We start from the raw sequence: 27,288 nt of genomic DNA, 5'->3' as shown, positions 1-27,288 counted from the left end.
GAGGTTGAGGCAGGAGGCTCACACAAGTTCAAGGCCAGCCTCAGAAACTTAGTGAGGCAACTTAGGGAGACCTCGTCTCAAAATTAGAAATAAAAGTTCAATCTCTAGCACCAAAAATAGCCCATTACTTCTTAACATTTTCATGCTAAGTGAAATAAGCCAGTCCCAAAAAACAAAGGCCAAATGTTGTGATATGTAGATGCTAACACACAATAAAGTGGGAGAGGGGAGAATAGATTATTCATCGGATTAGACAAAAGGAATGAAAGGAAAGGAAGGTGATAGAAATAGGAAAGACAGTAGAATGAACTGGACATAACTTTCCTATGTTCACAGATGAACACACAACTAACAAAACTCCACATCATGTACAACCACAAGAATATAATCCTACTGTTATACTCCATGTGTGTATAATATGTCAAAATACACTCTACTGTCATGTATATCTAAAAAAACGATTTTCAGTGGTACAATGCTATGCCTAGTATGCCTGAGGCTCTGGGTTAGATCCCCAACACCACACACACAAAAAAGACTATTTTCAGCCAGGTGCAGTGACACATACCTGTAATCCAGCAATTTGGGAAGATGAGGCAAGATGATTGCAAGTCCAAAGCCAGCCTTTCAATTTACTGAGACCCTGTCTCAAAACAAAAAATAAAAAGGGCTGGGGATACAGATCAGTTGTAGAGCACAGCAGTCCTGGATTTAATGCCCAGGATCCCCCTCCAAATGAAATCAAATTTAAAAAATTTTAAATCTATTTTCAAAAAATTAGGGAGAAGACTGTTTTATATTTTTGCAAAGCTCTCTCATGTCTAGCTTAATAAAAACAGTCTGATTTTCACATCCATTTCCACAATCTGCTGTATTAAGTTGTTTAATATGAAGAAACCCCAGCCTCAAAGTTCCATAGTTAGGAGCAAAATGTTGTATTTTTATTAAAATAGTCTATTTTTATTGATTAATTGACTGATACTAACGACTGAACCCAGGGGTACTTTACAACTGAGCTATGTCCCCAGCCCTTTTTATTTTTATTTTGAACCAGAGTCTATCTAACTAAGTTACTTAGGACCTTGCTAAATTCCTGAGGCTGGACTTGCAATCCTCCTGCCTCAGCCTCCACAGTCACTGGGATTACAGGCATGTGTCACTGTGCCTGGCTCATTATACTTCTTTAACATAACACATTCATTACTATCACAATGATCTTATCAAAAGTCAAATATTGGAAACTGTCAAGCTCACAGTGTCAAATACAAGTTTTTCAAAATTCTATTTTTACTTGAAAGCTTAAATTGTATCATTAGCAACAAATATTGTCAGATGTTCTCCCCTGTCATTACAATCCCTTGTAATGACAGGACTTTTTTAAAATTTTTTTGGGGGAAAATGTATGCCAAATCCAAGCCTATATAACTATACTTTGCCAGCAATTATTTCAAGTAAAAATGTATTCCATTAAGCAGCTAGTTTAGCTTGCAATTCAAACAACTGCACAAGTCTTTTCCCTGAGCAAACCATCAGATTTGGTATTCAATAAAAATGCTTTACAGGGTACTTCTGATGTCATCATATAGAATACAATTTAAAACTTACTCAAGAATTCAGATACAACAAAATCAATGTTTCATTGCCTCATCAAGGACATTAAATGTAAAAGGCATTTATTTTTTAATTCCAAGTATCTGCTAATAGAGAACACAACCATTAGTACAATTCAGTACCCCTGCCTTACTTCATGCTAAGTAACCAGAAGTTTTGCCCACCATTGATTTTGCAAATGTCAATATAGCAAATAATGCCTTACTATTAGTATTAAAATAGTTTTGACCTCAAGGACCCCGAGTCTGGTGAACCACTAGAGATTTGAGAAACAAACCTTGAGATACCACTCTAACAACTGATGCATTACTTATATCACCTTTTAAAAGACAATTTTTAGTAAATATTCCATTACAAGTGTTTCAATAAATATCCATATCTATGTGGTAATATACTTCAAACCACCAACAGCTTAGTACCTCATACATAACAGGCACTCAATGACATAATTGTGACAGAAACTTCTTAATAATCAATTATCAAATACATACTATAAGCCATGTTCTGAGCTAGGCACCTTTCTTTGGGTATCTTATAAAAGCTTATACACCAGAATGATAATTTTAAAATATGAGGGAAAGGTTTACCCCACATTTACACTTATTGTGTCAATGAAGAAAAAAATTATAAATATCTCGAAAATGAAAAATTACTCTTCAAAGGGATTCTTTGAATTTTTTTTAAAAAGGAAAATAGTGAATACATACATACTCTGAAATTTTCCTCATCTTTAAGGTTAGACCTGCATGTCTTATTTTTAAGAAAAGGCTTTAAAATTCACTATAAAGCATAAGGTAGCATGTTAAATTCTGTTTTAAGCTCTACTCCATGAAACTAAAAACAGGCTTGCTCACATTCAGAAACCCAAACTGCTTTGGTGGTGCACTTCAGAATCCCACAAAGAACCAACAATTCCACTTCTCCTCAAGCCAAACAATCCTTATCTCTTATGTTTTTCATATATATTTTTAAGTGAATCTCCAACATTAATACTGTACAGATTACATTAAATTGGTAGAGAGGGGTTATAGCTCAGTGGTAAAGCACATGCTTAGTATAGATAATGCCTTGGGTTTAATCCCCAGCATCGAAAAAATAAAAAATAAAAATCAAGGGCTGGGATGTAGCTCAGTGAGGGCTTGCACAGGGCTCCTGGGATCAATCCCCAGTACTGGAGGAGAAAAAAAAATTGTTTTTTTTTTTTTAAATCAGTATAGCAGCCCAGCACGGTTGTACTCCCCTGTAATCCTAGCTGCTGGGGAGGCTAAGGCAGGAGGATCAAGAGTTCAAAGCCACCTTCAGCAATTTAGCAAGGCCCTAAGCAACATAGCTTTTTAATTTAGACCTTGTCTCTAAATAAAAAATATAAAAAGGGCCGCAGATGTGACTCAGGGTTAAGTGCCCCTGGTTCAATCCCTGGAACCAAAAAAACAAAACAAAACAAAAAAAATCAGTATAGAAAAACCATTAAATGAGTTCTTAAAAAACTTTTTTTTTTTTTTTTGCATACTGCTGGACATTGAGACCAGAGCCTCCCACATGATAGGCAAGTGCTCCACCGATGAGCTACAACCCCATTCCATCAAGAACTGTCAATCATATATATTGACATTTCAATAAATAAATCTGTATAACCATACATATAAAATATTCTGCAGTGTTAAAAAGAATAAAACCAGCTGGGCACAGTGACAAACACCTGTAATCCCAGCAACTCAAGGTGGAGGCAGGAGGATTGCAAGTTCAAAGCCAACCTCAGCAATTTAGCAAGGCCCTAAGCAACTCAGTGAGACCCTGTCTCTAAATAAAATCAAAAAAGGGCTGGGGATGTGACTCAGCGGCCAAGTACCCCTGAGTTTAATCTCCAGTACCCAGGAAAAAAAATAAAATAAAACCATCTCATTTTTTGGACATGTCATGGAAAGATCTTCAACATTCACTATTGAGTAAAAAAAGTAAACTGTAGGAATAAATTGTATAGTATGATCCCATTTATGTTTTTAGAAGATACTTATATGGCATGTACAAATAAGAGTTCCTTCAATGATCCCAGTTTTATTCTGATGTTATACAATAAATTACAGATATTATAAAAATATACACATTTAAATGCCCATGCAGAGAAAAAAAATAGAAGGCCAAACACAAAAGGCCACATATTACATGATTTCATTTGTAGAAAAATATAAAAGCAGAAAAATCTATTGAGACAAAACAACAGCTTAGCAGATGCCTAGGGTTGGGGGTGAAGGAAGATGGGGAAACAGAAGAAACAGCAGAAAAATGTAAGCTTACTTTTTTGGGGGGGAGAAGGGGGAGTGAATCCAGGACCGCTTAACCACTGAGAACATCTCCAGCCCTTTTTCTTATTTTACTTAGAGACGGGGTCTTGCTGAGTTGCTTAAGGTCTCTCTAAGTTGCTGAAGCTGGCTTTGAACTCACAATCCTCCTGCCTTACTTTTTGAGATGAGAAAAAAGTCTGAAACTGATTATGATAATGGCTATACAACTTTGTGAACATATCAAAACTCATTTAAGTGTACACTTTTAAATGTGAACTGTATAGCAACAAGAATATACCCCAATAAAGCTGTTTATTATGCTTCCCCATCCACTTAAAAAGGAATAGACAAATACATACCAATGTGGTTGCCTCTAAGGGGAATGAAGATGATAAAGTCTTTCAAATTTTACTCTATTTACTGCTATATCATTACAATGAGAAATATATTCATTTATTATTTACAAAACATAAATGATTGTAAAAGGTAAATCTAAAATATCCTTCAAAAGTCCTTCATAAACTATCCTGAATTTAATGTTATTCAAATTAACTAAGAAACAGTCTGAAAAAAGAGTGAATATATGACTTTAAGAATATTTCACATAGATACGAGCATTAGCCCCATTCCTGACAAATAAATCTTAAACATAATTTATTTATTTGATATTAGACACCTACTATGTCCAGAGGGTAGGGATGGAAAAGAATAGATTGGTGTCAAACCATAACACTATAGCCAACAGAAAGAAAAAAAGTTTTAAGTTAAGGACTTCTGCTACACAGCTGAGGAGACGATATACACAAAGTGGACTGGGGTCAGACAGTAGAAAATCTTGAATACCAGGCTGAGAACTAAGACTGTCTTTTTTTTTTTTTTTTTTATGGAAATCCACTGAAAGTTTTTACAGACAGGCATGACAGACAAAAGAAGGGTGAAACTAACATAGCAACCAAAGGGCAGAAACTGAAAGCAGAGAATAGCAGGAAAGGTAAGGAAGTGATGAAGTTTTCAAAAATAGGAACACTTGCAAACAGTACTGTGAGATTACTGGTGTTTCAATTACTAATTCATGTTCAAAAGGGTTGTTTGTTTTGTTTGCTTCATCTAAGGAAGTACAGAAAAAGAAAAAAGATAGTTTATTCATTTTGGTGAATTTCAGAAATTCATGATAAAGAATAAAGAAGGCTTGCCAGAAAATTCAGAGGGCAAATTTCTAGGCCATTATCTTTTGTGACACCACTGAAACCTAGAGGGAATCTGGAAAAAAAAAAAAAAAGAGCAGAGGGAATCAAAACCAACAGGAGTTCCTCAATTTTTTCATACTAGGAATTGAACCCAAGGGCACTTACCCACTGAGCCACATCCCTAGCCCTTTCTATATTTTATTAGACAGGGTCTCATTAAGTTGGTTAGGACCTCAATAAACTGCTGAGGATGGCTTTTAACTCTGGATCCTCCTGCCTCAGCCTCCCTAGCCGCTGGAATTATAGGGCTGGAAACATAGGCATGCACCACAAGAATAGCAAAAGGTACAATGGTAATTAAAACAACAGATACTCCTTGACTTACAGTGGAGTTACCTCCTGATAAACCTAACATAAGGTGAAAATGTCTATTTTTTTTTTTAGGGGGAGGGGTATCAGGGATTGAAACAAGAAGCACTTAATTAACCACTGAACCACATCCACAGCCCTTTTTTATTTAGTTTTATTTTGAGATAGGATCTCCTTAAATCTTAGAGGTGGAAATATCTTAAATCAAAACTACATTTATTATACCTAACCTACCAAACATCATAGTTTGGCAACACAGTATACTCTAGGATATTGGATTCACTCTTACCACTTATACTAGGAGCTGTGGTTTGCTGCCTCTCCCCATATCACATACTGTTAGCCCAGAAAAAGATCAAAATTCAAAATATGAAGTATAGTTTCTATTAGCTGTGTATCACTTTCCCACCATCTGGAAGTCAAAAAATTGTATATTGGGTAAAAAAAACTATATATTGTTCTGAATTAATGGTAAAATACAACTAAGTACTTTAAAACTTCTCTACTGAAGTTTTTTTTTTTTTAATCCTAATGGTAAAATTGGTTAAATAAATGCAGATTTAACTGAATACCAAATTCTGACAATTTAAATTTAGAGAATGGTCATTTTCACATCCTTAATTTCATCAACCGATCCTTCCACAATACTATTTTCATTGCCTATATAACCTTTCTATAACATCTCCTCAAAACAATGTTACCTACCAATTTAATACCATGGCAACACTGCTATGAGATTAAAAAAATATGAGTAGAGCAAATTCTCATTGCCACTTTCTCTAATGTTCAGTAGTTTTTAAATGCCAGTTAAAAACTGATAAGTATCTAAACAAGGCACCAAAACTTGCCATATTTGATTATTGTTATTATTTCCAAAAACATACTTGAAATAAAATTATACACATTATTTTATGATCTATTTCATATTTTATCAAATGTTCTGATTCAGAAGAAATGTTTGCTAACATTTTGTAAAACCTCTCTGCCAACTTTTAATCTTATCTGATATACTATAGAAAAGAAACAATAAATCAGGCATGATGGCACACACCTGTAGTCTGAGCGACTAGGGAGGCTAAGGAAGGAGGATTCAAAGTTCCAGGCCAGCCTGAGCAACATAGTGAAACCCTACCTCAAAATAAAAAATAAAAAGCACTGGGAATGTAACTCAGTGGTAAAGCACCCCTGGTTCAATCTCCAATACAAAAAAATAAATAAATAAGAAGAAAAAAAGAATAAAGGTAAAACAATTAATGAAGAATTATTACTTTACTTCACTTACAACACTTGAATCAGAAAACTATTTGTATTGCTCTCCAAAAGCACAAAAAAGTCTGCATATAAATATAAAACATTTGCAAAGTTTTGTACAAGGCCATTTGTCAAGACATTGTTCAAAATAGCAAACAAAGGTTTGGGGGTGTAGCTCAGTGGTACAGCATGTGCTTAATATGTAAGATGCCCGCGAGTTCATTCCCTAGTATTCCTCCCAAAATAGCAAAAATATATAAATAATCTGTCTCATGATAGAGACTAATTGAGTATAATATAATGTAACCTTTCAAATGATTATACAGACTCATACTTACTAACCTGGAAAGGCAGCCATGAAAATAACAGATTACAAATAAAAAATACTGTGATCTCTTTCTGTGAGGAATATATATTTACACTTACAGTCATAGAAAGTGTAAATGAATAGATACCCAGATGTTAACCATAATATTTCTGAGTGCTGAAATTACAGGTGTTATTTTTCTGCTTACTTTTCAGTATTCTCTGAAATTTTCCCCGGCAAAACAGTATTTGCAAAAATTAACACGCTGGACTGGGTTTTGTACCTCAGTGGTAGAGGTAGATATTTCTTCCCAGTTCCCACTACAACCATGAGCCTAGCTCGTGAGAGGCACTGGGTTCAATCCTTAGCACCACATAAAAATAAATAAATAAAGGTATTACGACATTCTGCAATAAATTTTTTTGAAAATACATATGGGCTGGGGTTGTATCTCATCGGTAGAACGCTCGCCTAGCACGTATGAGGCTGTGGGTTCAATCCTCAACACTACATAAAATAATAAAGTATTGTGTCCTCTTACAGCTAAAAAAGAAATATTAAAAAAAATTAACACATGGGGCTGGGGATGTGGCTCAATGGTAACGCACTCGCCTGGCATGCCCGGGGCGCTGGGTTTGATCCTCAGCACCACATAAAAATAAAGATGTTGTGTCCACCGAAAACTAAAAAATAAATATTAAAAAAATTAATACATATGATTTCAACTAACAAACTCCAAACTTTTTGCAAGAAAGCTGCCAAAGCCTAAGGAATAGCCAAAAATACTGTGACATAAGAGCAAAAGAGAAAACATTAACAATACCATAACTAGAATTCTTTATGAACTAGGCATTCTAGAGGACTCCAGGACAGTCTGTCACCTTTAAGGAGGCCTACAAAAGAGTTCTGAAACTACAAAACGTAGGTTCAAATCTTTGTCACTTTTATCTGTATGACCTTGCATTAGTCACTTACCCTTTTTAGACCCACTTTATCTATAAAAAGAAGTTATTACTTGCCTTTCCTATCTAAAAGAACTGTTGGAAAGATCAGAGATAATGTGACACATTATGAACTAAAAAGTGCCATTTAAGTAAGATATTATTCAAACATTTAAAAAAAAAAGATGCTTAATGGCAGAGCCAAAAACTTCAGAAAACACAACAATCAATTTCATGAAGTAATAAACCAGGGTTTTTTTGTTGCTGTTGTTTTTAAAGGCTACATCTCATCATAAACATTCAGTTTTTCTAAGACTTAGATATTTCTTCCCAGTTCCCATTACAACCATGAGCCATTTATTTTCTTATCCCTAGTTACCAGCAAGAAAGAGTACAAATTACACTGAACTCAAAAGCCTCAGCAAGAAGGCTGGAGCAGCATATTGATGGAGTTCACCAGGAGAAACCCAAGGTTAATCAGCTATGGACTCGACACTAAGCACCACTACAATCAACAGGGATTACAAGACACTCTTTGAAGAGAAAGACAATGTAATCACCCAGGAGAAAACCACAGAGGAAAAGAAAGCAGTATTTCAAACAATTACATGAAATTCTTAAAAACTAAAGTGCTTTATAAACTGTTTTTAAATACTGTTCACAAAATTAGTGACATAAAACAAAAGCCATCTAAATGTGGCACTTGTCAAAAGCAAGTTATGGAGATTAAAATGAAATCTACGAATAAATTGTCTGATCTACTTGCCTCTATTTGAAATAAAAGCAGACAAATTACACCACAAAGATCAAAACTAAGTGGTTATTTCTTGAAAACAAAGAGGCAAAACATGACAACAGAATCTAATTACATGCTTATAAAGTAAATACTTTTAAAAGTATGGTTTTTCTTCCCATTGAATTTCATTATTTACTCCATTAAAATGATGATTAACATCTTCCCTCCTACAGTTCCTCTGTGTTAAAATAGCAGTAAAACTTGGTTTAAGTTTTAATTCAGAAAACAGTCGTTAAAAAAAAAGTACTTTTAAGAGGAGCTACAAGAAGCTGTCAGATTATTAACTATCAACATCACCTGGCTATCACACCCTCCCACTTTTAAGTTGTTAAAGACAATAAAATATTCACTCTCCATATTCTCACAAAAGTCTTTTATGGGTAGATCCTTAATGAAAAATTAAACTTTTCATAAACAAATGTGCACAGAGTACTCATTTTGATATGTATGACTCACAATATAATTTTTATTGGCAGTACCTTGAAGTGTTGCAGCTTGCACTATTCCTACAGGGGATACAGATCTGTTTTTCCCATCTAGATCTTTGAACAGATTCCTTATAGATTTAAAAGGATTCACTAAAAGGGCCATGTGGAAAATAATTATGAACACAATCCACAGCAAAATTAAATGAGGACTGTGAACTAGTATAACAAAAAAGTCACTGTATTTATCAAAAGCCTCTCAGTTGAAAGTACTATATTTCCATTTAGATTTTTTCTAATCTAGGTTTTTCTTTTTTTCTTTTTTTTTAGTTATAGATGGACACAATACCTTTGTTTATATGGTGCTGGGGATGGAACCCAGTGCCTCACACATGCTAGGCAAGTGCTCTACCACTGAGCCACAACCCACGCCCTGTTTTTCCTAATTTTACTTTGAATTTTTTTCTACCTTTTTAGGGTGTATGTTATTTACCTCCAAAAATCACAAACAAAAAACCCTGCAAATATATTTCCAAAAGGAGTATCTTCCAAACTTGACTACACAAAAAATTATATGTGCACATTCTCAAATAACTATAGTTGGCTCCTGAGATTACCTCCCCCACTCCCAAAAAAAGAACGGTAAATTTAACCACAATGAAGCATTAGCAAAATTTTTAACACAGCTATCACCAGTTAAGTAATTCATCACAGCTCCTCAAGGTCTCAGTCACACACAATGACATACAAACATGTCAAAACAGTTATTATACTTTAAAAAATTATAAAACAGGAACATAAAAGTTGAAAACTCCTCTGGAAAAACTCAAGATGATTTTGGAGACAGCAAAAAAAGGACACCAATTTTAGATAAATAACATTTCCCCAAGTGTTTAGTGTTCATCTGATATGGACTCATTTTTGTAAAGAGAAAACTTTACCTAACAAGACTCACACCAGGGATCTCATCTATCCTCAAAGGCACTTTCTTAAAATGAGAAAGAACAAAGAAGTAAATCTCCCAGCATGTGCCTTCCATACTAGTTTCTTCGGACATCATCAGGAGTCACAATATAGCCCCCACAAGCTATTCAGTTTTACTCTATGGTCCATGTATAATAGAACTGATAAGCTATTTCAAAAGGACTGCAAACAAAATAAATATTAGAAGGCAAGGATCACAGCAACATAGTGACTATTTTGGGAAACTATAGAAAACGCATATCTTAAAGTTGTGTACTTTTTCATTTCAAGGGTTAATTATCTCCAAATAGTCAAATTCCTGAGGCTTTATCCTTTCAAGTCAAACTGAAAGGAAAAAGAAATCATCCATTCCAGTTCTTCTCTGCCTTAAATGTGTAATTAGAAGTAAATTTTAAAAGAATGGCACTCAAAGCCAATATACAAATATACAAATCTCGCAATGTTAATGCTCCCAAGTTATTAGGGAAAACGATCTTTCAATGAGGCTTTTCCACAGAAAAACTCTCCAGAAACGAACCAGGTGTTTGGTGTTTTACAAGTTGTTTCATCACAATGGAGAAAAAAAAAGTGATTTTTATTAACTATAAAAAGAATTTACAAATATCCCCAAGGATTTACAATCGTATATCCCAATCTCCACTCTGACCGAGATGTCAATTCTCTGGGCTGTGATATAACCAGCTGCTCGGTTCACACACAGGAAGCCACAGAGAAGGGAATATCGCGTTCAGAGCCTCGAAATAATACGCGTTAGTTAAGAACTGCTTGCTACTAAACCAAAATTATTCAAGCGGAGCCCCATTTGTCACAATCCAATCATAAGGGTTCCACCCCCTCCCCCAACTGCTTGTGTAGTGGTATATCTGCTTCGGTAAAGAAGCCATCATCAGGTAAAGATTGGGGTGGGAGAAAAAGCGGGGGAAAGGGGGCACCCTTTCATCTAATTTCGCGAGGCGTGAGTAATTGGTACAGTTGAGAGGAAAGGAGGAACGTTCTATTTATTGGGGGTTGAAGTAGGATGAGGGGGGAGAATTTCGTTCAAATCAACATGGCCAGCAAGATGTCCCTACAAACAAAAGGCAACGGGGGGATATAAACACGAACCATTCACCTCCATCAGCTATAGCATCGCCATCATGGTGTGTGCAGAGACCCCCAAAGACTCCTCTCACCCTCCACGCCAGTCAAAGCAAGAGAAGGGAGAGAGGAGCTGCATCCCACCACCCACTACTCCTTCCAAATACACACTCATCGAGGGGGTTTCTCCCCACTCCCCGGTGGTCCGGAATCAAAGAGAAAGAGTAACGTCCCACCCAGGCAGACTCCCCCGCCACCCCTCAGCCGAACCCCAACGCCGGCCCGAGATTCGCTAAACTTTACCGAAGCTTCAACCCCACCTCCCCACCCCGTGGCCCCAGGACAGCGCTTCCCACTAGCGGGGCAACCCTGCGCCTCCTGACAGGCGGGCAGCCGGGAGAGGCAAGTCCGGGGCGGGGGCGCCAGGGAATCCACGGAGGGGCGGGGCGGCCGGAGCCAAGTTCCCGGGGGTCTAAGAAGAGCGCCTGACAGGAGCCCGGGACTGCAAAGGAGGAAGAGGAAGCGGCGGCGGGGAGCTTTCCCAATCCCCCCCTACGAGAACACCCTGCCCCCAGCCCCCCATGGGGGGCGGGGAGGCGGGCTGCAAGGTGAGGAGCCCCAGCCGCGGAGACAGTCGCAGCCCCTACCTCCGGACCCGCTCTCTCTTCCCCCGCCACCCCCGCCAGAGGCGCCCACAACAATAACACGCCGGGGACGACCCGTCAGCGCCCCCGAGGCACCCGGGGCCCGCGGCCCGCCGCAGCCAGGCCCCCTCTGCTGGGGCCGGGCGAGCCTCTCCTCCCTACAACTCCAGACCCTGGTGGAGCCAGGCCCGAGCGGCCCCCCAGGGTCGGACCCATCCCCCCCAGCACCAGCGGCGCCGTCTCCGCGGCCGAATATTAGAAGTGAATTCGAGCTGCGCTTTACCTTTAGTTCCGCACTGTCCGCCATCTTGCGTCTGTCAGCGCAAGCGCAGTGAGCCTCGCCGGGGGCCGCCGATAGACCCTCCCCTCTGGCCGGCCTGGCCCCGCCCCGACCCGCCCCTCTGCCTCCCCGGCCCGCCCCCGGCCTCCGCCCCGCGCCGGGCGCTCGGAGCCCCGCCCCAGGCACGTACCGCAGCGAGACAAGCACGTACCATTTAAATAATGGCGCCAAGCGGCGAGGTTTGACAGTTACTCTCCCCTCGGCCTCCCCGCCCCCATTCTCGCTCTGCAGGGGCCTCCAGGGAAGGGACCGAGCTAGAGGGACGCTGGCCTGAGCCCCGCCCCTGGGGATCGGCGGAACCCTTTGGCCAAGCTTCGATGCCTACTGTCGTAGAAACAATAATGACCCCTCCCCCAACCAGCAAGGCATTTTCAGCACCTGCTACCTGCGAGGTTATGCGTGGGCCAAAAGTAACAATCCGTTAAGTTTAAGGAGCACTTGAAGCATTTCTGGACTTGTTGGCTCAGATCCTCCTCATAACGCGGTGAGATAAGCAAAGAAGAGATTGTTCTTCCATGGTAAATATTCCGAAATGAAAACTCAGGAAAAGTGACTTGCCCAAACAAGTACTGCTTAACAGGGGTGGCCTAAGACAAAATTCCGAAGATGTCCATTCATTAACTCTTTGTTTTCAACAAGTATTTATTTAGCGACTATCTATCGGTCCTTTGCAGTGGGAAATTAGACAAGATCCCTGCCCTCCTATCATTCTCTAATGGGGGAACAGACAAGTTAACTAATAAAGATACAATAGCAAAGGGTGATGAATGGCAGAAAGGAGCAAAAAGTCCAGTAAGAGGAAGAAAAAAGGTGTAAGAGGAGGTGTGCTTAATCCTCTGCTATACTGCTATTCCAAAGACAATGAAAGATTTCATACCTTTTCCTTTCTACTAAAAGCGTCCTATACTTCCTATCCAACCCCTATTTTCTATTGGTCAACTTTGCCTCATATCTCATGGGAAAAAATGAAAGATAAGAGACATGAATTCCCTTATCTTCTCACGGTCAAAACTACTCTTATCTGTATAGTATCATTTGTATTACTATAGAATGTCCCTGCATCAAGAAGACCAGGCCTTCCACCAGTGACCTGGATTCCTTTCACTCCCACATTCCTAAAGATTTTACTCCTACAATTACTTTGCCCTTCAGTATCATTAGTTTTTTCTTTTTTTTCCTCCCAATTGGATCACTCTCATCAGCATATAAACATACTGAAATTCCTAAAATAAACCTTCCTTGACTATAAAATTGCCTCCAGCAGCTTCTCCATTTCACTCTTCAGTGTATGACTTCTCAAAAAAGTTTTTAATCTCTCTACAGTACTTGTTCTCACTTCACTTTCATCTTTCAACCTAGTCTGATCCAGCTTTGGCTCCCAACATCATGATCACTTACAAGATTACTAATCATCTCCACTTTTCCAAAGTCAATTATCAATTCTTTAGTCTTATCTAAACTGACCTCAGGGAACTGCTAAGAGTTGATATGCTTCCTTTCTCTTGAAACAGTTTTTCCCCTGAACTTTCCTCCATATCCCACTGTCCTGATATTCCTATCCCCTCAGCTCAATATCCTTTGCTGATTTTTTTCCTCTTTAGATAAAATTCTTTTCTTTCATTCTGTTTGTTGTTGTTGTTCAGTACTAGGAATTGAAACCAGAGTCATGTACATGCTAGCTAGTGTTCTACCCCTTAGCTACATCCCCAGTTTTGGGGGGTTTGTTTATTTGTTTGTTTTTTAATTTTGAGACAGGTTCTCACTAAAGTGCTCAGCCTGGCCTTGAATTTGTGCTGCTCCTGCCTCAGCGTCCTTAGTCACTGGGATTACAAAACCATATTACTACTATGCCCTGGTTGGCTAAATCTTTTTTTTTAATTTGTTTTAATTAGTTACACATGACAATACAATGATCTTGACATATCATACATTTGAATCAGATGGGGTATAATTTCTCATTTTTGACTAAATCTTGAAACACTAGAGTGTCCTGAGCTCAAGCCTTAGTCCTCTATATTATGTTATCACCAGCTGATGTCATTCAACTCCTTGATTTTAAGTCTATAAGATAATAACTTTCAAATGTCTCTCTCCTGCTTAGGTTTCCCCACCAAAACCTAGATTCACAAATGTACTTGAGAGGCTTGGGAAGTAGTTCAATGGTAGAGCACTTGCCTAGCAAGCACAAAGAATGGGTTCCATTATCAGCCAAAAAAAAAAAAAAAAAGTAAGTGGCTACTTAATATCTATACTTCCTATCTCATAGTCACCTCAAACTTATTAGAGAGATTTTTATCCCTCATCTTACTACCTTTCCCAGTAGTCTCACAAATTGGCACCATTATCCATTTAGTTGTTCAAGCCAAAAATCTGGAAAATATTCTTTTTTTTTTTCTTTGTCCCAGGGATTGAACCTAGGGGCACTTAACCACTGAACTTAGGGCCTCACTAAATTGCTAAGGCTGGCTTTGAACTCATGATCCTCTATCTCAGCCTCTTGAACTGCTGCAATTACAGGCATGTGTCACCACATCCACCTTGGAAAACATTCCAGATTCCTCTTTTACCTCCCACATCCATCCATCCAATTCAGCCAGTCCAGCTGAATTGTTCTCTAAAACATATCCCAAGCCAGCTAGTTCATTTTACTGCATTTTCACTACCATCACCCTATTTCAAGATGTCATAATCTTACACATTGAAACTAAAAAGTCTGTCCAACCAACAGGACCACATAATTACTTTTTTTTTTTTTTTTTCAGTACTGGGGATTGAATTTAGGGTCCCTGTGCACTAGGTGAGTGATCTATCACTAAACTACATCCCCACCCTATACATTGTCTTTTGTAACCCTCCACACTTTTGCTGCCTTGGCCCATGCGGTAGAGTAAAAATATATTTGATCTTGTCCCTGGTTCCCAGCTCAGGAAATACTTGTAATTCTCCCATATTAGTGTCTGTTATTCATAAGAAGACCCTTTCGATCACACTTAAGTTTATGGTAATGGGGTGACTCAGGGTCACCTCATTGAGCCCCTAGATAACTTCTGGATGGTAAATGGTCACCACAAAAATTAGAGGGTCGGGTGGGCACTCTGTTGCACATCTATAATCCCAGCTACTTGGGAGGCTGAGGTAGGAGGATCACAAATTTGAGGGCAGCCTAGACTTTACTGAGATCCTTGATGGGGAAAACAATAGCTAGGGACATAAATCAGTGATAATACTTTCAAAACATGTGCAAGGCCCTGGGTTCAATCCTAGTACTGCAAAAAGAAATAAGATTAGAGGTTAGGTGGGCCAGTGGGACACGTTTTATAATCCCAGCAACTCAGAAGGTTGAGACAAGAGGATCAATCCCCAGTCGTGTCCCCCCCCATCACCCTGTCACCTCCCTCCTGCACCTCCATCCCCCCTGTCCGCTGCCCCCACCCCAGCCAAAAAAAAAAAAATAGAGGTTAGGAACCTTCAGACTCATCTACTCCCCACCTCCAGGAAGAGAAGGAAACTGAAAATACAGGTTATAAACCACCACCAGGGTTTGAACTCAGGGGCACTTGACCACTGGGCCACATTCCTAGCAACTATTTTTGTATTTTATTTAGAGACAGGGTCTCATTGAGTTGTTTAGGGCCTCACTTTTGCTGAGGCTGGCTTTGAACTAGTGCAAGCCAGTCTTGAACTTGCAACCATCCTGCTTCATTCAACCTTTATAGTTGCCATTATGGGTATGCACCACCAAGCCCTGCCTGTCTTGTATCTTTTATAATAAAACTATGTACACAAGTATTTCCTGAGATTTGTGAATTGTTGAGTTGTTCTAGTGGATCATTAAACCTGAGGAGAAAATTGTAGGAACCCTTGAGTCTCAGTATCTGTTTCTCTTTTCTTTTTCTTTAAGCAATATTTGGGATCGAACCCAGGGCCTTATGCATGCTGGGCAAGTACTCTACCACTCCAGCCCAGAAACCCTTGAATTTATCACTGATCAGTCAGAAGTATGGGTTGGACTACAACTGGTGAGTAGTCTAGTAGGACCAAGCTATGAGACTCATCTCTTCATGAACCCCTGAATTTAGGTCACCAATTTGGTGTCAGAGAAATAGAGAATTGTATTTGATGTCAGAAAGTACATCAGAGGCACCTTCTTCCATTAAAAATTATATTTACAACCATGTTGGGATAAAGACAGATGTAATGTAAGCTAATTATATATCATTTTTTCCTCTGATTTTCCAAGATTTAAAACATTTTTGTGAGCCAGAGCAGTGGCACATACTTGTAATCTCAGCAACTGAGGAGGCTGAGGTAGGAAGATGTCAAGTTTGAGCCCACCCTGGGCAATTTAGCAAGACCCTCTCTCCAAAAAAAAAAAAAAAAAAAAATGTTGGAATATATCTCAGTTTGGTAGTTCAATCTCCAGTACCACCAAAACATGAAGGAAGAGAAGGAGAAGAAGAGAACATTTAGTGATTTTTAGTTCTTAGTTAGTTTTTAGTTATGCCTTCTTGAAAATGAATCTCACTTATATTGTTTATAGGAATGATACAGCCACTCTGGAAAATAGTTTGGCAGTTATCTTGAAAAATGAAAATGTACTTAACCATAAGACTCAGTAGTGATTGCACCCTTGTGCATTTATCCCAGAGAATGAAGACTTATTTTCACATAGGAGGTTATACAGGAATGTCCATAGCAACTTTATTTATTAAAATCCTGTGTTACCATGGAGTATTACGCAGCTCTAAAAAATGACAAATTCATGGAATTTGCAGGGAAATGGATGGCACTAGAGCAGATTATGCTTAGTGAAGCCAGCCAATCCCTAAAAAACAAATACCAAATGTCTTCTTTGATATAATGAGAGCAACTAAGAATAGAGCAGGGAGAAAGAGCAGGAAGAAAAGATTGATATTAAACAGAGACACGAGATGGGAGGGAAAGAGAGAGAAAAGGGGAATTGCATGGAAATGGAAAGAGACCCTCATTGTTATAAAAAACTACATAAAAGAGGTTGTGAGGGGAATTGGAAGAAAAAACAAGGAGAGAAATGAATTACAGTAGATGGGATAGAGAGAGAAGATGGGAGGGGAGGGGAGGGGGGATAGTAGAGGATAGGAAAGGTAGCAGAATACAACAGTTACTAATAGGGCATTATGTAAAAAGGTGAATGTGTAACTGATGTGATTCTGCAATCTGTATTTGGGGTAAAAATGGGAGTTCATAACTCACTTGAAACTAATGTCTGAAATATGATATGTCAAGAGCCATGTAAGGTTTTGAACAACCAATAATAAAAAAAAAATCCTGTGTTAGCATCCATCACTATGACAAAATACCTGAGATAAACAATTTAAAAGGGGAAAGCTGAGCATGGTGGCACACACCTGTAATCCCAGAGACTCAGGAGAATGAGGCAAGAGATCATAAATTCGAGGCCAGTCTGGGCAAGTTAGCAAGACCCCATCTCAATATTTTAAAAGATTGAGGATGGGTATAACTCTAGTAGAAGGCCTCTGGGTTCAATCCCCAGTATAAAAAATAAAATGAAGAAAGATTTATTTTGGCTCAAGGTTTCAGAGGTGTCAGTCCATGGTCACTTGGCCCTGTTGCCTTAAAGACCATAGCCAAGTAGTACACTGTGGTAGAGGGCACACAGCAGAGGAATCTACTCATGTCTTGGAGGCCAGGAAGCAAATAGAGAACCAGAAGGGGTAAGGGACAAAGCACAGCCTCTAAAGCTACACACCCTCTAAAAGCACACACCCTTCAAAGGCATGCCCCCAGTGACCTACTTCCTCCAACTAGGCCCCACCCCTAAAATTTCCACGACTTCCCAATAGTGCCACTAGCTGAAACTAAGCCTTCAAAACATGAGCTTTTAAGAGCAAATCATGCCAGGTGCTGTGGCGCACGCCTTTAATCCCAGCGGCTCAGGAGGCAGAGGCAAGAAGATCATGAGTTCAAAGCCAGCCTCAGCAAAAGCGAGGTGCTAAGTAACTCAGTGAGATCATGTCTCTAAATAAAATACAAAATAGGGCTGGGGATGGGGCTCAGTGGTCAACTGCCCCTGAATTCAATCCATGGTACCCCCCCAAAAAAAAAAAGAAAAAGAAATTCCAAAGGAAAAACTATCCAAATCCTTGATGGGAAAATGGTTAAAACTATGATAAATCTATACCATGAACTAGTACTCATCAATAAAAATGAACTCACCTAACAACTTAAATAAAACTCAATGAAATTATGCTGAGTGGCCAGATATGATGTCACATGCCTATAATCCCAGCAACTCAAGAGGCTGAGGCAGGAGGATCACAAATTCAAAGGCAGCCTGAGCAATTTTAGCATGATCCTCAGCAACTGGGAATGTAGCTCCATTATGCACTCCTGGATTTGGTTCCCAATACTGCAAAACAAATAAACGAAAACAAGTTCAAGTTTCTTTTTCACATTCTTTCATTCAATAAAGTAGGTAATCATAATTTTAAGTATATCCATTGTTTTATTGAACTAAGTAACCGCTCTATCGCTGAAGTATACCTCCAGCCCCAACCATCCTTATTTTGAATAAAAACCAAAACACAAAATTTTATTTTAATAAAATCAAATTACTTTGAAGATTTTTTGAATTGTCCTTCTTGCAAAGCACATTATTAATCCCTAGTTTGGGTCTTTAATAGAAGTACATAATGGAAGAAGAAAGGAAACTAGAATAAGGAAATTCTCATTATTTTATTTTTAACAAGTATAGCTTAGTGGGAGGAACTTGTTATCAAGGATTAAGTATTTTTATTCAGTTTTAAGGCAAAATTAAATTTCATTTGAAAGTGGGATCAGAATATGATGGATGGCCCATCCTTAGGACCATAAAAATAGAGTAGCAGAAGCACTACTTGGAGTTAAAAGTGGACCCAGGGATGTGGATAATGAAAGGTTGTTTGTTGTTGTTGTAAAAAATTACAAAAATTCCTGATATGCAGTAAGTTTGTTCATAAATACCCAGCTTCTCCTTTCTGTAAATCTGGTAGGATGACACTTTCCCATCTCTTTTGAAGTTGGGATAATGGTGTGATTTGCTTTAACAAGAAGTGTGAGCAGAGGGAAGGTGTGTCACCTCTAGGTAGAGCCATGGGTTTGTGCCAGCTCCTTCTCCTCCCTGTAGTGATGCTTGTAGAAGCATATGGTGAGGTACAACCTCCAGCCAAGGTTCCTGATGACTACAATGAGCAAGTGCCCCTGCTGATCTACATTGGACATGTGGCATAGAGAAGAAATACACTTTTTAAGTTTTCTTCCCCCCCCCTCTCTTTCTAAATATGTATGATTAAAACCAGAGTACTCTACCACCAAGCTACATCTGAGTATGTGAGCCTTTTATTTATTTATTTAGGCAGGGTCTTGCTAAATCGCTGAGGCTGGCCTGGAGCCTGTGATTCTTCTGCCTCAGCCTTCCAAGTCGTTGAGATTACAGACATGTACCACCACATCTGGCAAGAAATATATTTTTAAAATTTGGTGTATTCCAGGGCTGGGGTTGTGGCTCAGTGGTAGAGAGCCCTCCTAGCACATGCAAGGCCCTGGGTTCGATCCTCAGCACCACACAAAAAATAAATAAAATAAAGATGATATTGTGTCCAACTTTTTAAAAAAATGGTGTATTCCTGGGCATGGTGGCACACACCTGTAATCCCAGAGACTCAAGAGGCTGAGACAGGAGAATTTCAAGTTCAAGGCCACTCTCAGCAAATTAGTGAGGCCCTCAGCAACTTAATGAGACTTGTCTCAAAATAAAAAGTAAAATTAAAAGAACTGGGGGTGTAGCTCAGTGGTAAAGCACCCCTGGGTTAAATTCCCAGTACAAAAAAAATGGCATATTATAATTATAGATAATAGCGGGATTTGTTGTACATACCTCCCTTCTTGCTTTCCTCGTCCTCCCTCCTTTAGGTCCCGACCTTCCTCTATTCAACTGGTCTCCTTTCTATTTTTATGAGACCTCCCTCTTTTTCCTTTTTTTCTCCCTAGCTTCCCCATATAAAACATATGACTCTTGACTTTTTGAGTTTGTCTTATTTCACTTAACATATGCTCTGAAATTCCATCCATTTTCCTGCAAAAAACCCACATTATTTTATTATTCTTTTTAGCTTAATAAAAATCCATTTTGTATACATAACACATTTTCTTTATCCTCTCATTCATTGAGAGACACCTAGGCTTGACTGTTGTGAACTGTTGCTATAAACATGGGTATACATGTATTGGTATAGTATACTGACTAATTCTCTTTTTTTAAAAGATTTTTACTTATTTGATACAATACCTTTAATTAATTAATTAATTAATTATTTTGTGTGTGTGGTGCTGAGGATCGAACCCAGTGCCTCACACATGCTAGGCAACCACTTTACCACTGAACTACAACCCCAACCCTGTTGATTAATTCTTTTTTTTTTTTAAGTCGGACACAATACCTTTATTTATTTATTTATTTATTTATTTATTTATTATATGGTGCTGAGGATCCAACCCAGCACCTCACACCTGCTAGGCGAGCACTCTACCACTGAGCCACAACCCCAGCCCCTTGACAAATTCTTTAGGACACTTTTACTTTTGTAAGTCTGATATTTTAACCTACCTCATCCCAACCCATCCATATTATGGTATGCTACCAGAACAAAACTTAAGAAAGTGGTATTGGCGTAAGAGTCAGGAGGTGGTGACAAGGATGGTGAACCGTGACACACAATGGAGAAGCATTGGTAAAACTCTTTCCTGAAGTTACTTGGAAGATGAACTTGTAGCTTTAGAAATAATTTGAAAATATAATGTTGGCTGCATTTGACAAGAAAAGGGGAGGGGGAAATTGGCTGGCTTGCAAGTAGGAATGAAAGACAAAAATGAGAATCTGAAAATACAGAGCCATACAGGGTTGTGAGACAGGTTGCTTCTTATATTTAAATAATATAAAATTGGGATAAATAATAAAAGCTCAGCTTTACAACTAATCAAGGGTATTGCCATCACACCATAGTCAAAAACCTTGGAAGGGATTAAGAACCTAGGAAGGTCCAACCAGAATAGGATATTCGGGTCTCTTCAGGAAGGGGTCCTTGAGAGTATTTTAATTGCAGGAAAAGCATTTGGTGACCAGAAGTGTATAATGGGATTATAGTAGCCCATACTGCCATTTGCAAATATTGCCTCTTCTCTCCAAAGCCCATGGCAAGATGGTACTTCCCCATTCCATCTGAAATGAATCTTGACCATATGACTGGATTTGTTCAATAAAATATGAAAGAACTTACATGTGTCACTTCAGGACAGAAGCTTCAAGAGTCAGTGCTCACTCATCATTTCCTCTTCCTCCTCCTCTTCTCCCTGTCCTGGTGATGGCAAAACATACTTTGAAAATGAACTCCCTTCAGCAGGAGGCCTGAGTGCTCTGGCCAGCAGGGCCATTCTGCCAACCCATCATGTAGTGTGAGCAAGAAACAAACTTGTGTGTGCGTGGTTTGTGCTGAGAATTGAACCCAGGGCCTCAACCATGCTAAATACCCACGCTATCACTGAGTTCTAATGGTAGCCCAAAGCCAGGGATTTTTATTCACACATGTCTCCCAGCACTTACTACCTAGGAGGTACTAAAAAAATGTTTCGAATAAATGAATGAAATAACAGATAAGAAAATAGAGGGGCTAAGGATGTGGTTCAAGTGGTAGAGGTATGTGCCTAATATGTGTGAAGCTTTGGATTTAATCCCCAGCATTAAAAAAAAAAAAAAAAAAGAGGGGCTGGGGTTGTGGCTCAGCGGTAGAGCGCTCACCTAGCACGTGCAAGCCACTGAGTTCAATCTTCAGCACCACATAAAAATAAATAAAATTAAAAAGGTATTGTGTCCAACTACAACTAAAAAAAAATTTTTTTAATCACACATACACACACACAAACATTAAGCACAGTGTCCAGCCCACAGTGAGTACTTCAAAATGTTTTATTGTTTATTATTATTGCTGATTGACTACTAGAACATATACAAGTGCCCAACAAATTTTCAATAAGTTTTATCTCCTTTACTTTTCCTTTGTATCTCTTGTAGCACCAAGGACATTGCTTTAAACACACAAAGTACCCACTACTCTGATGACATTTCACTCACCCTCGTGCTATCCCTATGGCTACAGGATCACCATCTAAAATGACAAGCCAAATACTGTGCTTTCAATCCCTATTCTTCTCCACCCCCAACATGTGGCTCCAGGGGGAAAGTAGACATATGTTTAAAGTGATACTAGTGTCACCCTCATCTTTCCAGATCTGAACTGTCATGAATGGCTCTATAGAGAACTCTGGATCTCAGAGCCAATTTCTGAAAGACTATTCAAATGCAAAACATTTTGAAGGTACCAATGCTTGGCCTTAAGATAAAATTATGATAAAGTCTCCAAGGGTTGAAAAAAACCTGGCTGTGTAATCACCATGGCTGGCCTTTGTTTAAATAAGAGTGAAGAATGTGTACAGGACTGTTTAAACTGAGACCATTTAAATTCTAAAGAATTCAAAAAATAAGGGTAAACACTTAAATGTTTTAAAGATTAACAAGACAGAGGCCTCTACCTCTTCCTTCCTCTCTATGGTTTTGGGGATTCATGGGGGGTGGGAGTGGGGGTCCATTTGCCAGCATATCACCAGCTCACACAACCTCGATTATCTGGGGGCACATATTTTGGCACTGGTATTCCGTGTACCCTGGATTTTTATTTCTGAAAGTATGGCCACAATTTTTGTTTTGTCTTGTGGTGCTGGGGATTCAGCACCTGGAGAATGCTTGGCCACAATTTTAATCATATACTCCAACACCCTTATTTTATAAGAAACATTAGGCCCAGTGCTAGACACAGGTCTTGGCCATAGGTGTTCACTAACTATTTGTTGATTAATTAAGCTTGCACCAATGGCTTGCTTATAAATAGTAAGTTGCAGAGTTAGAACCCAAAATCAAGTCTCTTGACCCTCAGTTCAATGTTCCCTAGGTTCTTCCTCATTCTGGGAATGAAAATCCCACGTGCCACAGTCCATGTTGTCAGTGTGCCTCTCTTCCTTTGGCCCTCTAAACTAGAAGCCGTCAGAAAAGACTGAGCTAAAGCCAGAAGGCAGTAGATCCTGGTCTCACAGAAGCCTCTTAACAGTCAGGTGCTACTGGAAAAAACAGAGACAGAAGTCAAGTGACTTTCTCCATGTACAGCTGGCCTTCCATGTCTGTGCATCCTACATCCTCAGAGTTGCCAAATATGGGGAGAAAACTGTTATATTGAGAATATTCAGAATTTTAGGGGGGCTCATTATTCCCATAACGATAGAGTGCTACAGCTGTTTACATACATTGTGTTAGATATTATTAAGTAATTTAGAGATGATTTAAAGTACAGAGAGAGGAGGACATGTATAGGTTATATGCAAATACTATACCATTTGACATGAGAGAGTTGAGCATCCTGGGATTTGGGTATTTGTGAAGGTCCTGGAAATAATACGAATGGGGGGAAGCCTTTGTCCTTAATTTCAGTTGAAGTAACAAGAAGCTGTTTCCCTTCTGTCCCATCAGAAAGAGCCTCAGGAGCACCCTCAGTCAGGTATCAGGTTGGGCATCTGCCTGTGTCTTGTTTTGTCTTCACACATCATGCCTGGACCTTCAAACCTCATGACTGGGACACTGTACTCACATTTGTCAACTTCTCCCTTTGAGGAACTGGCCAGTGTTCTCTAAACCCCCAACTTCTGGCTATCATCTTGTTCTGAATAAACTGATGACCCAGAACCAAGGTGCTTCCGCCTGTCTGACTCTGAGTACTGTGCGTCCTTCGGACCCTGTGTCTTGGTCTGCTGCCTACTTCCCTGGGGGCTAGTCTGATGGCACAGTCATTTTCTCTAGCTCCATTCCCTCAGGCTTTTGTCCCCTGCTCTCACCATTAACCCATGATGCCAAGAGTACAGCCAAATACAGTCGTGTTGCAATAGTCTCTTTTTCCTTTTTGGCTTTACGTTCACCTCTAAGAAAACACAGACACAGCTGCTTGCAATTTTAGTTTTTTTCCCCTCATTTCTTACTCTCTTTGCATTTTTTTTAAATCTTCAGCAAGAGACCTTCTTAAGTTTTGAAAATTCATTAAATCAGAACTAAGTTTGGGCTGGGGATGTAACTCACTGGTCAAGCACTTGCCTAGCATGTATGAGGCCCTGGGTTCACCCCTAGGACCATGAACAAACAAACACAAAAAACTAAGGGTTATGAAGAATATCTAAACTGTAGAATAAAGTGTTCACATTGAGTTTAAAATATTAGTTCAAATATATCTTATCATGAGATAAAAGTTGATTAATCATAAAAACATTGCTTTTAAAGTGGATTTACATGGGTTATGGGTATAGCTCAGTGGTAGAGTACTTGCCTCGAAATGTAAGGTACTGGGTTCAATCCTCAGCACCACATAAAAATAAATAAATAAAATAAAGGTATTGTGTCCCTCTATGTCTAAAAAAAATTTTTAATTAAAACGGATTTACATATTTAAAAAAATATTATGCAAAGTCTTGTTTATTTATTTGTTTTTTGGTGTTAGGGATCAAATCCAGGGCCTTGTGCATCTAGGCAAGCGCCCTATCAGTGAGCTACACCCCCAGTCCTATACAAAGTTTAAATGCACAACAAAAAATCATACCAAATCTCTTATACCTATCATCCAGCCTAATCAATCTAAAATGTACATATTTGTTCCTATTGTGTTCAGTTGACTGAGTACAGTCAATAGATGATGACTTGACTAATTTTCTTATAGGTAACTGAAGGTCAACTTAAAATGACAAGGACTTTGTTTTATTGACCTGAATCACAGACACACATTCTGTGAGTCCCACAAAGCTGGGCATGGTGGTGAATGCCTGTGAGGCCAGGGGTTGAAAGGCTGAGGCAGGAGGACTGCAGGCTCAAGGCCAGCCTCAGCAACTTAGTGAGGTTCAAAGTAACTTAGCAAGATCCTGTCTCAAAATAAAAAATAAAAAGGACTGGGAGTACATGTCAGTGGTAAAACACCCCTGGTTTCAATTTCAGCACCAAAAAAAACCAAACCAAAACCAAACTTGGATCTGACCCTTTCTGTCTATCCTGTAGTTCAGGGACCTCAATTGTCATATGTCTGTATTACCAAATTTTTTAAATTGGTTTCTTCTGTCCCTCTCAGAGTTAGCTCTGAACTTTGAAAACAGTATGAGGCAGAGAAGGAAACAGAATCAGGGAAAACTTTCTGGCTTTTGTTTTCCAAAGAGCCAAGGAGCCCAAGGGAAGATTAGTGGGTTTGCGAAGGAAAGAAGATCATTCTCAGGTATAGATAATATTTAGGGGCAAAAATAGAGCTCCTTGGTGGGGAAAAAGAACAAAGGAGGGTCCTGAGGGTCCCTGATCACCAGGGACCCTGGTTCTGATTCCTAGGAGGCAGCAAATCCCCAGGGAAAAATGTGTGCTGACTGGTCTAGGCTGGGTGACTGACAGGAAGACTCACTCACAAAGGATGCCTGGATCCCAAACATGACACAAAGGTAACGGACATTGCTGGGTCCAGAGGGACCATATGGGCAGGGCTAGTGGTTTTATGAGTGATACCACTGTCAGATGAGCACACTATCACTCCCAGCCCTGTCCCCTTAGTGATCTTGGCACTCGGTGAGACCTTGGAGCTCTGAGCACCCCCCCATCCCCCACCCTGGGTCCCATGGATGAAAAGAAAAAGAGATGTGAGCCTCAGAGGCAGGTAAGTTACTTGCCCAAGATCACACAGCTGCTTACAAGTGGCGGAGCTAGGTCAGGCCTGGTTGTGATAGCAGACCTGAAGCAGCTGTGGGGGGTGAAGGAGCCCCCATGCATATGGACACAGCCCCAGCTGCCAAGACTCCTCCCAACTCAGAGAGCCTTATGACCATGCCAGACCCCAGTCTCCTCATCTGTGAAAAGGAGGTACAACACCTACCTACCCGTTAGGGCCTCTGGTGAGCCTGAGATAAGATCATGGAGATGAGATAAATCGTACTGTACACATGTCCTGGTTTGGGAATAATATCAGGAAGAAGCATATTAACAATAAGCATTTTAACCACAGCCCAGAGGCCCTGCTGGACCCTGGAGGGCAATCAGTTCCTGGAGGCTGAGCTCTGATGCCCCGTCTGAGTACAGCTTGCTCCCCTTTCCTGGAACAACTTACCCACCCTCTCCTCCCCTTGCACTTTTCCTGTGCAAACTCCTATTGATCTGGTCTCAATGGAATATATCATCTTCTCTAGAGGAACTTCCTGGGTCACTCCCCATCTAAACATCTGGGTGACACACTCCTCTGGGCAGTCCTGACATGCACTGCTCTGTTAGCACAGAAATGTCCCATTCACCAGCCCATCAGTCCCTCTGCTCTTCCGTCATCTCTACTTCAATTAAACTAGCAAGATCCTTAGAGTGGTATCTATGTGTGCCCAATTTAAAACGGGATCAAGGCCTGATAAGTCCATTGGAAATTGAAAATATCACCAGAAGCAGTGGTGCACATCTGTAATCACAGAGACTTGGAAACTAAGGCAGGAGGATTGCAAGTTCAATACCAGCCTCAGCAATTTAGGGAGACTCTAAGCAATATAGCAAGACCCTGTCTCTAAATAAATAAATAAAGGGCTGGGGATGTAGCTCAGTGGTAAAGCACCCCTGAGTTCAATCCTCACTACCAAAAGAAAAGAAAGAAAGAAAAGAAAATATCACAAGCAGAAAACACATTTAATAACTCCCTATCAGATCTTCTCTGCGCAGCGCTGCAGCTCGGTGTGGAGCAGCAGCTGTTTCGCCGCTCAGTGTTGTAGCCACCAGGAGCTCTGGCAGCTCTGGCTCCTTGCCTCAGCTCAGCATCGAAAGACAGTATGGTTCCGCCTATCGCTATCCCTGGAAAAGATGAAAATGCAAAATTCATAGTATGGCTTGTACTGAATGTGCATCGCTTCTCTGTTCCGACTTAAGATTTTTCAATTTTGTGGTGGTG

The 27,288-nt window shown here is 39.7% G+C and overlaps 1 protein-coding gene across 4 annotated transcripts in view; it reads right to left on the bottom strand.

Annotated features, from left to right (window-relative positions):
- The window catches only part of Pias1 (protein inhibitor of activated STAT 1), a 131,419-nt gene extending 119,220 nt beyond the window's left edge, over nucleotides 1–12,199 (bottom strand). For 3 of the 4 annotated variants that reach the window (XM_026408806.2, XM_026408810.2, XM_026408809.2), the window contains exon 1: nucleotides 12,158–12,199. In XM_026408806.2, the coding sequence (XP_026264591.1) occupies nucleotides 12,158–12,181 (24 nt within the window). In that variant the 5' untranslated portion in view covers nucleotides 12,182–12,199. Of the gene's footprint in view, nucleotides 1–568; nucleotides 629–12,157 lie in introns of those variants that run through there. The other variant, XM_026408808.2, reaches the window with a different exon arrangement.
- Between the last annotated feature and the right edge of the window lie 15,089 nt (nucleotides 12,200–27,288).

The sequence above is a fragment of the Urocitellus parryii genome, chromosome 6, assembly GCF_045843805.1.
Source record: "Urocitellus parryii isolate mUroPar1 chromosome 6, mUroPar1.hap1, whole genome shotgun sequence".
NCBI classification, from domain to species: domain Eukaryota; kingdom Metazoa; phylum Chordata; class Mammalia; order Rodentia; family Sciuridae; genus Urocitellus; species Urocitellus parryii.
This window is presented reverse-complemented; position numbering and strand designations above follow the sequence as displayed.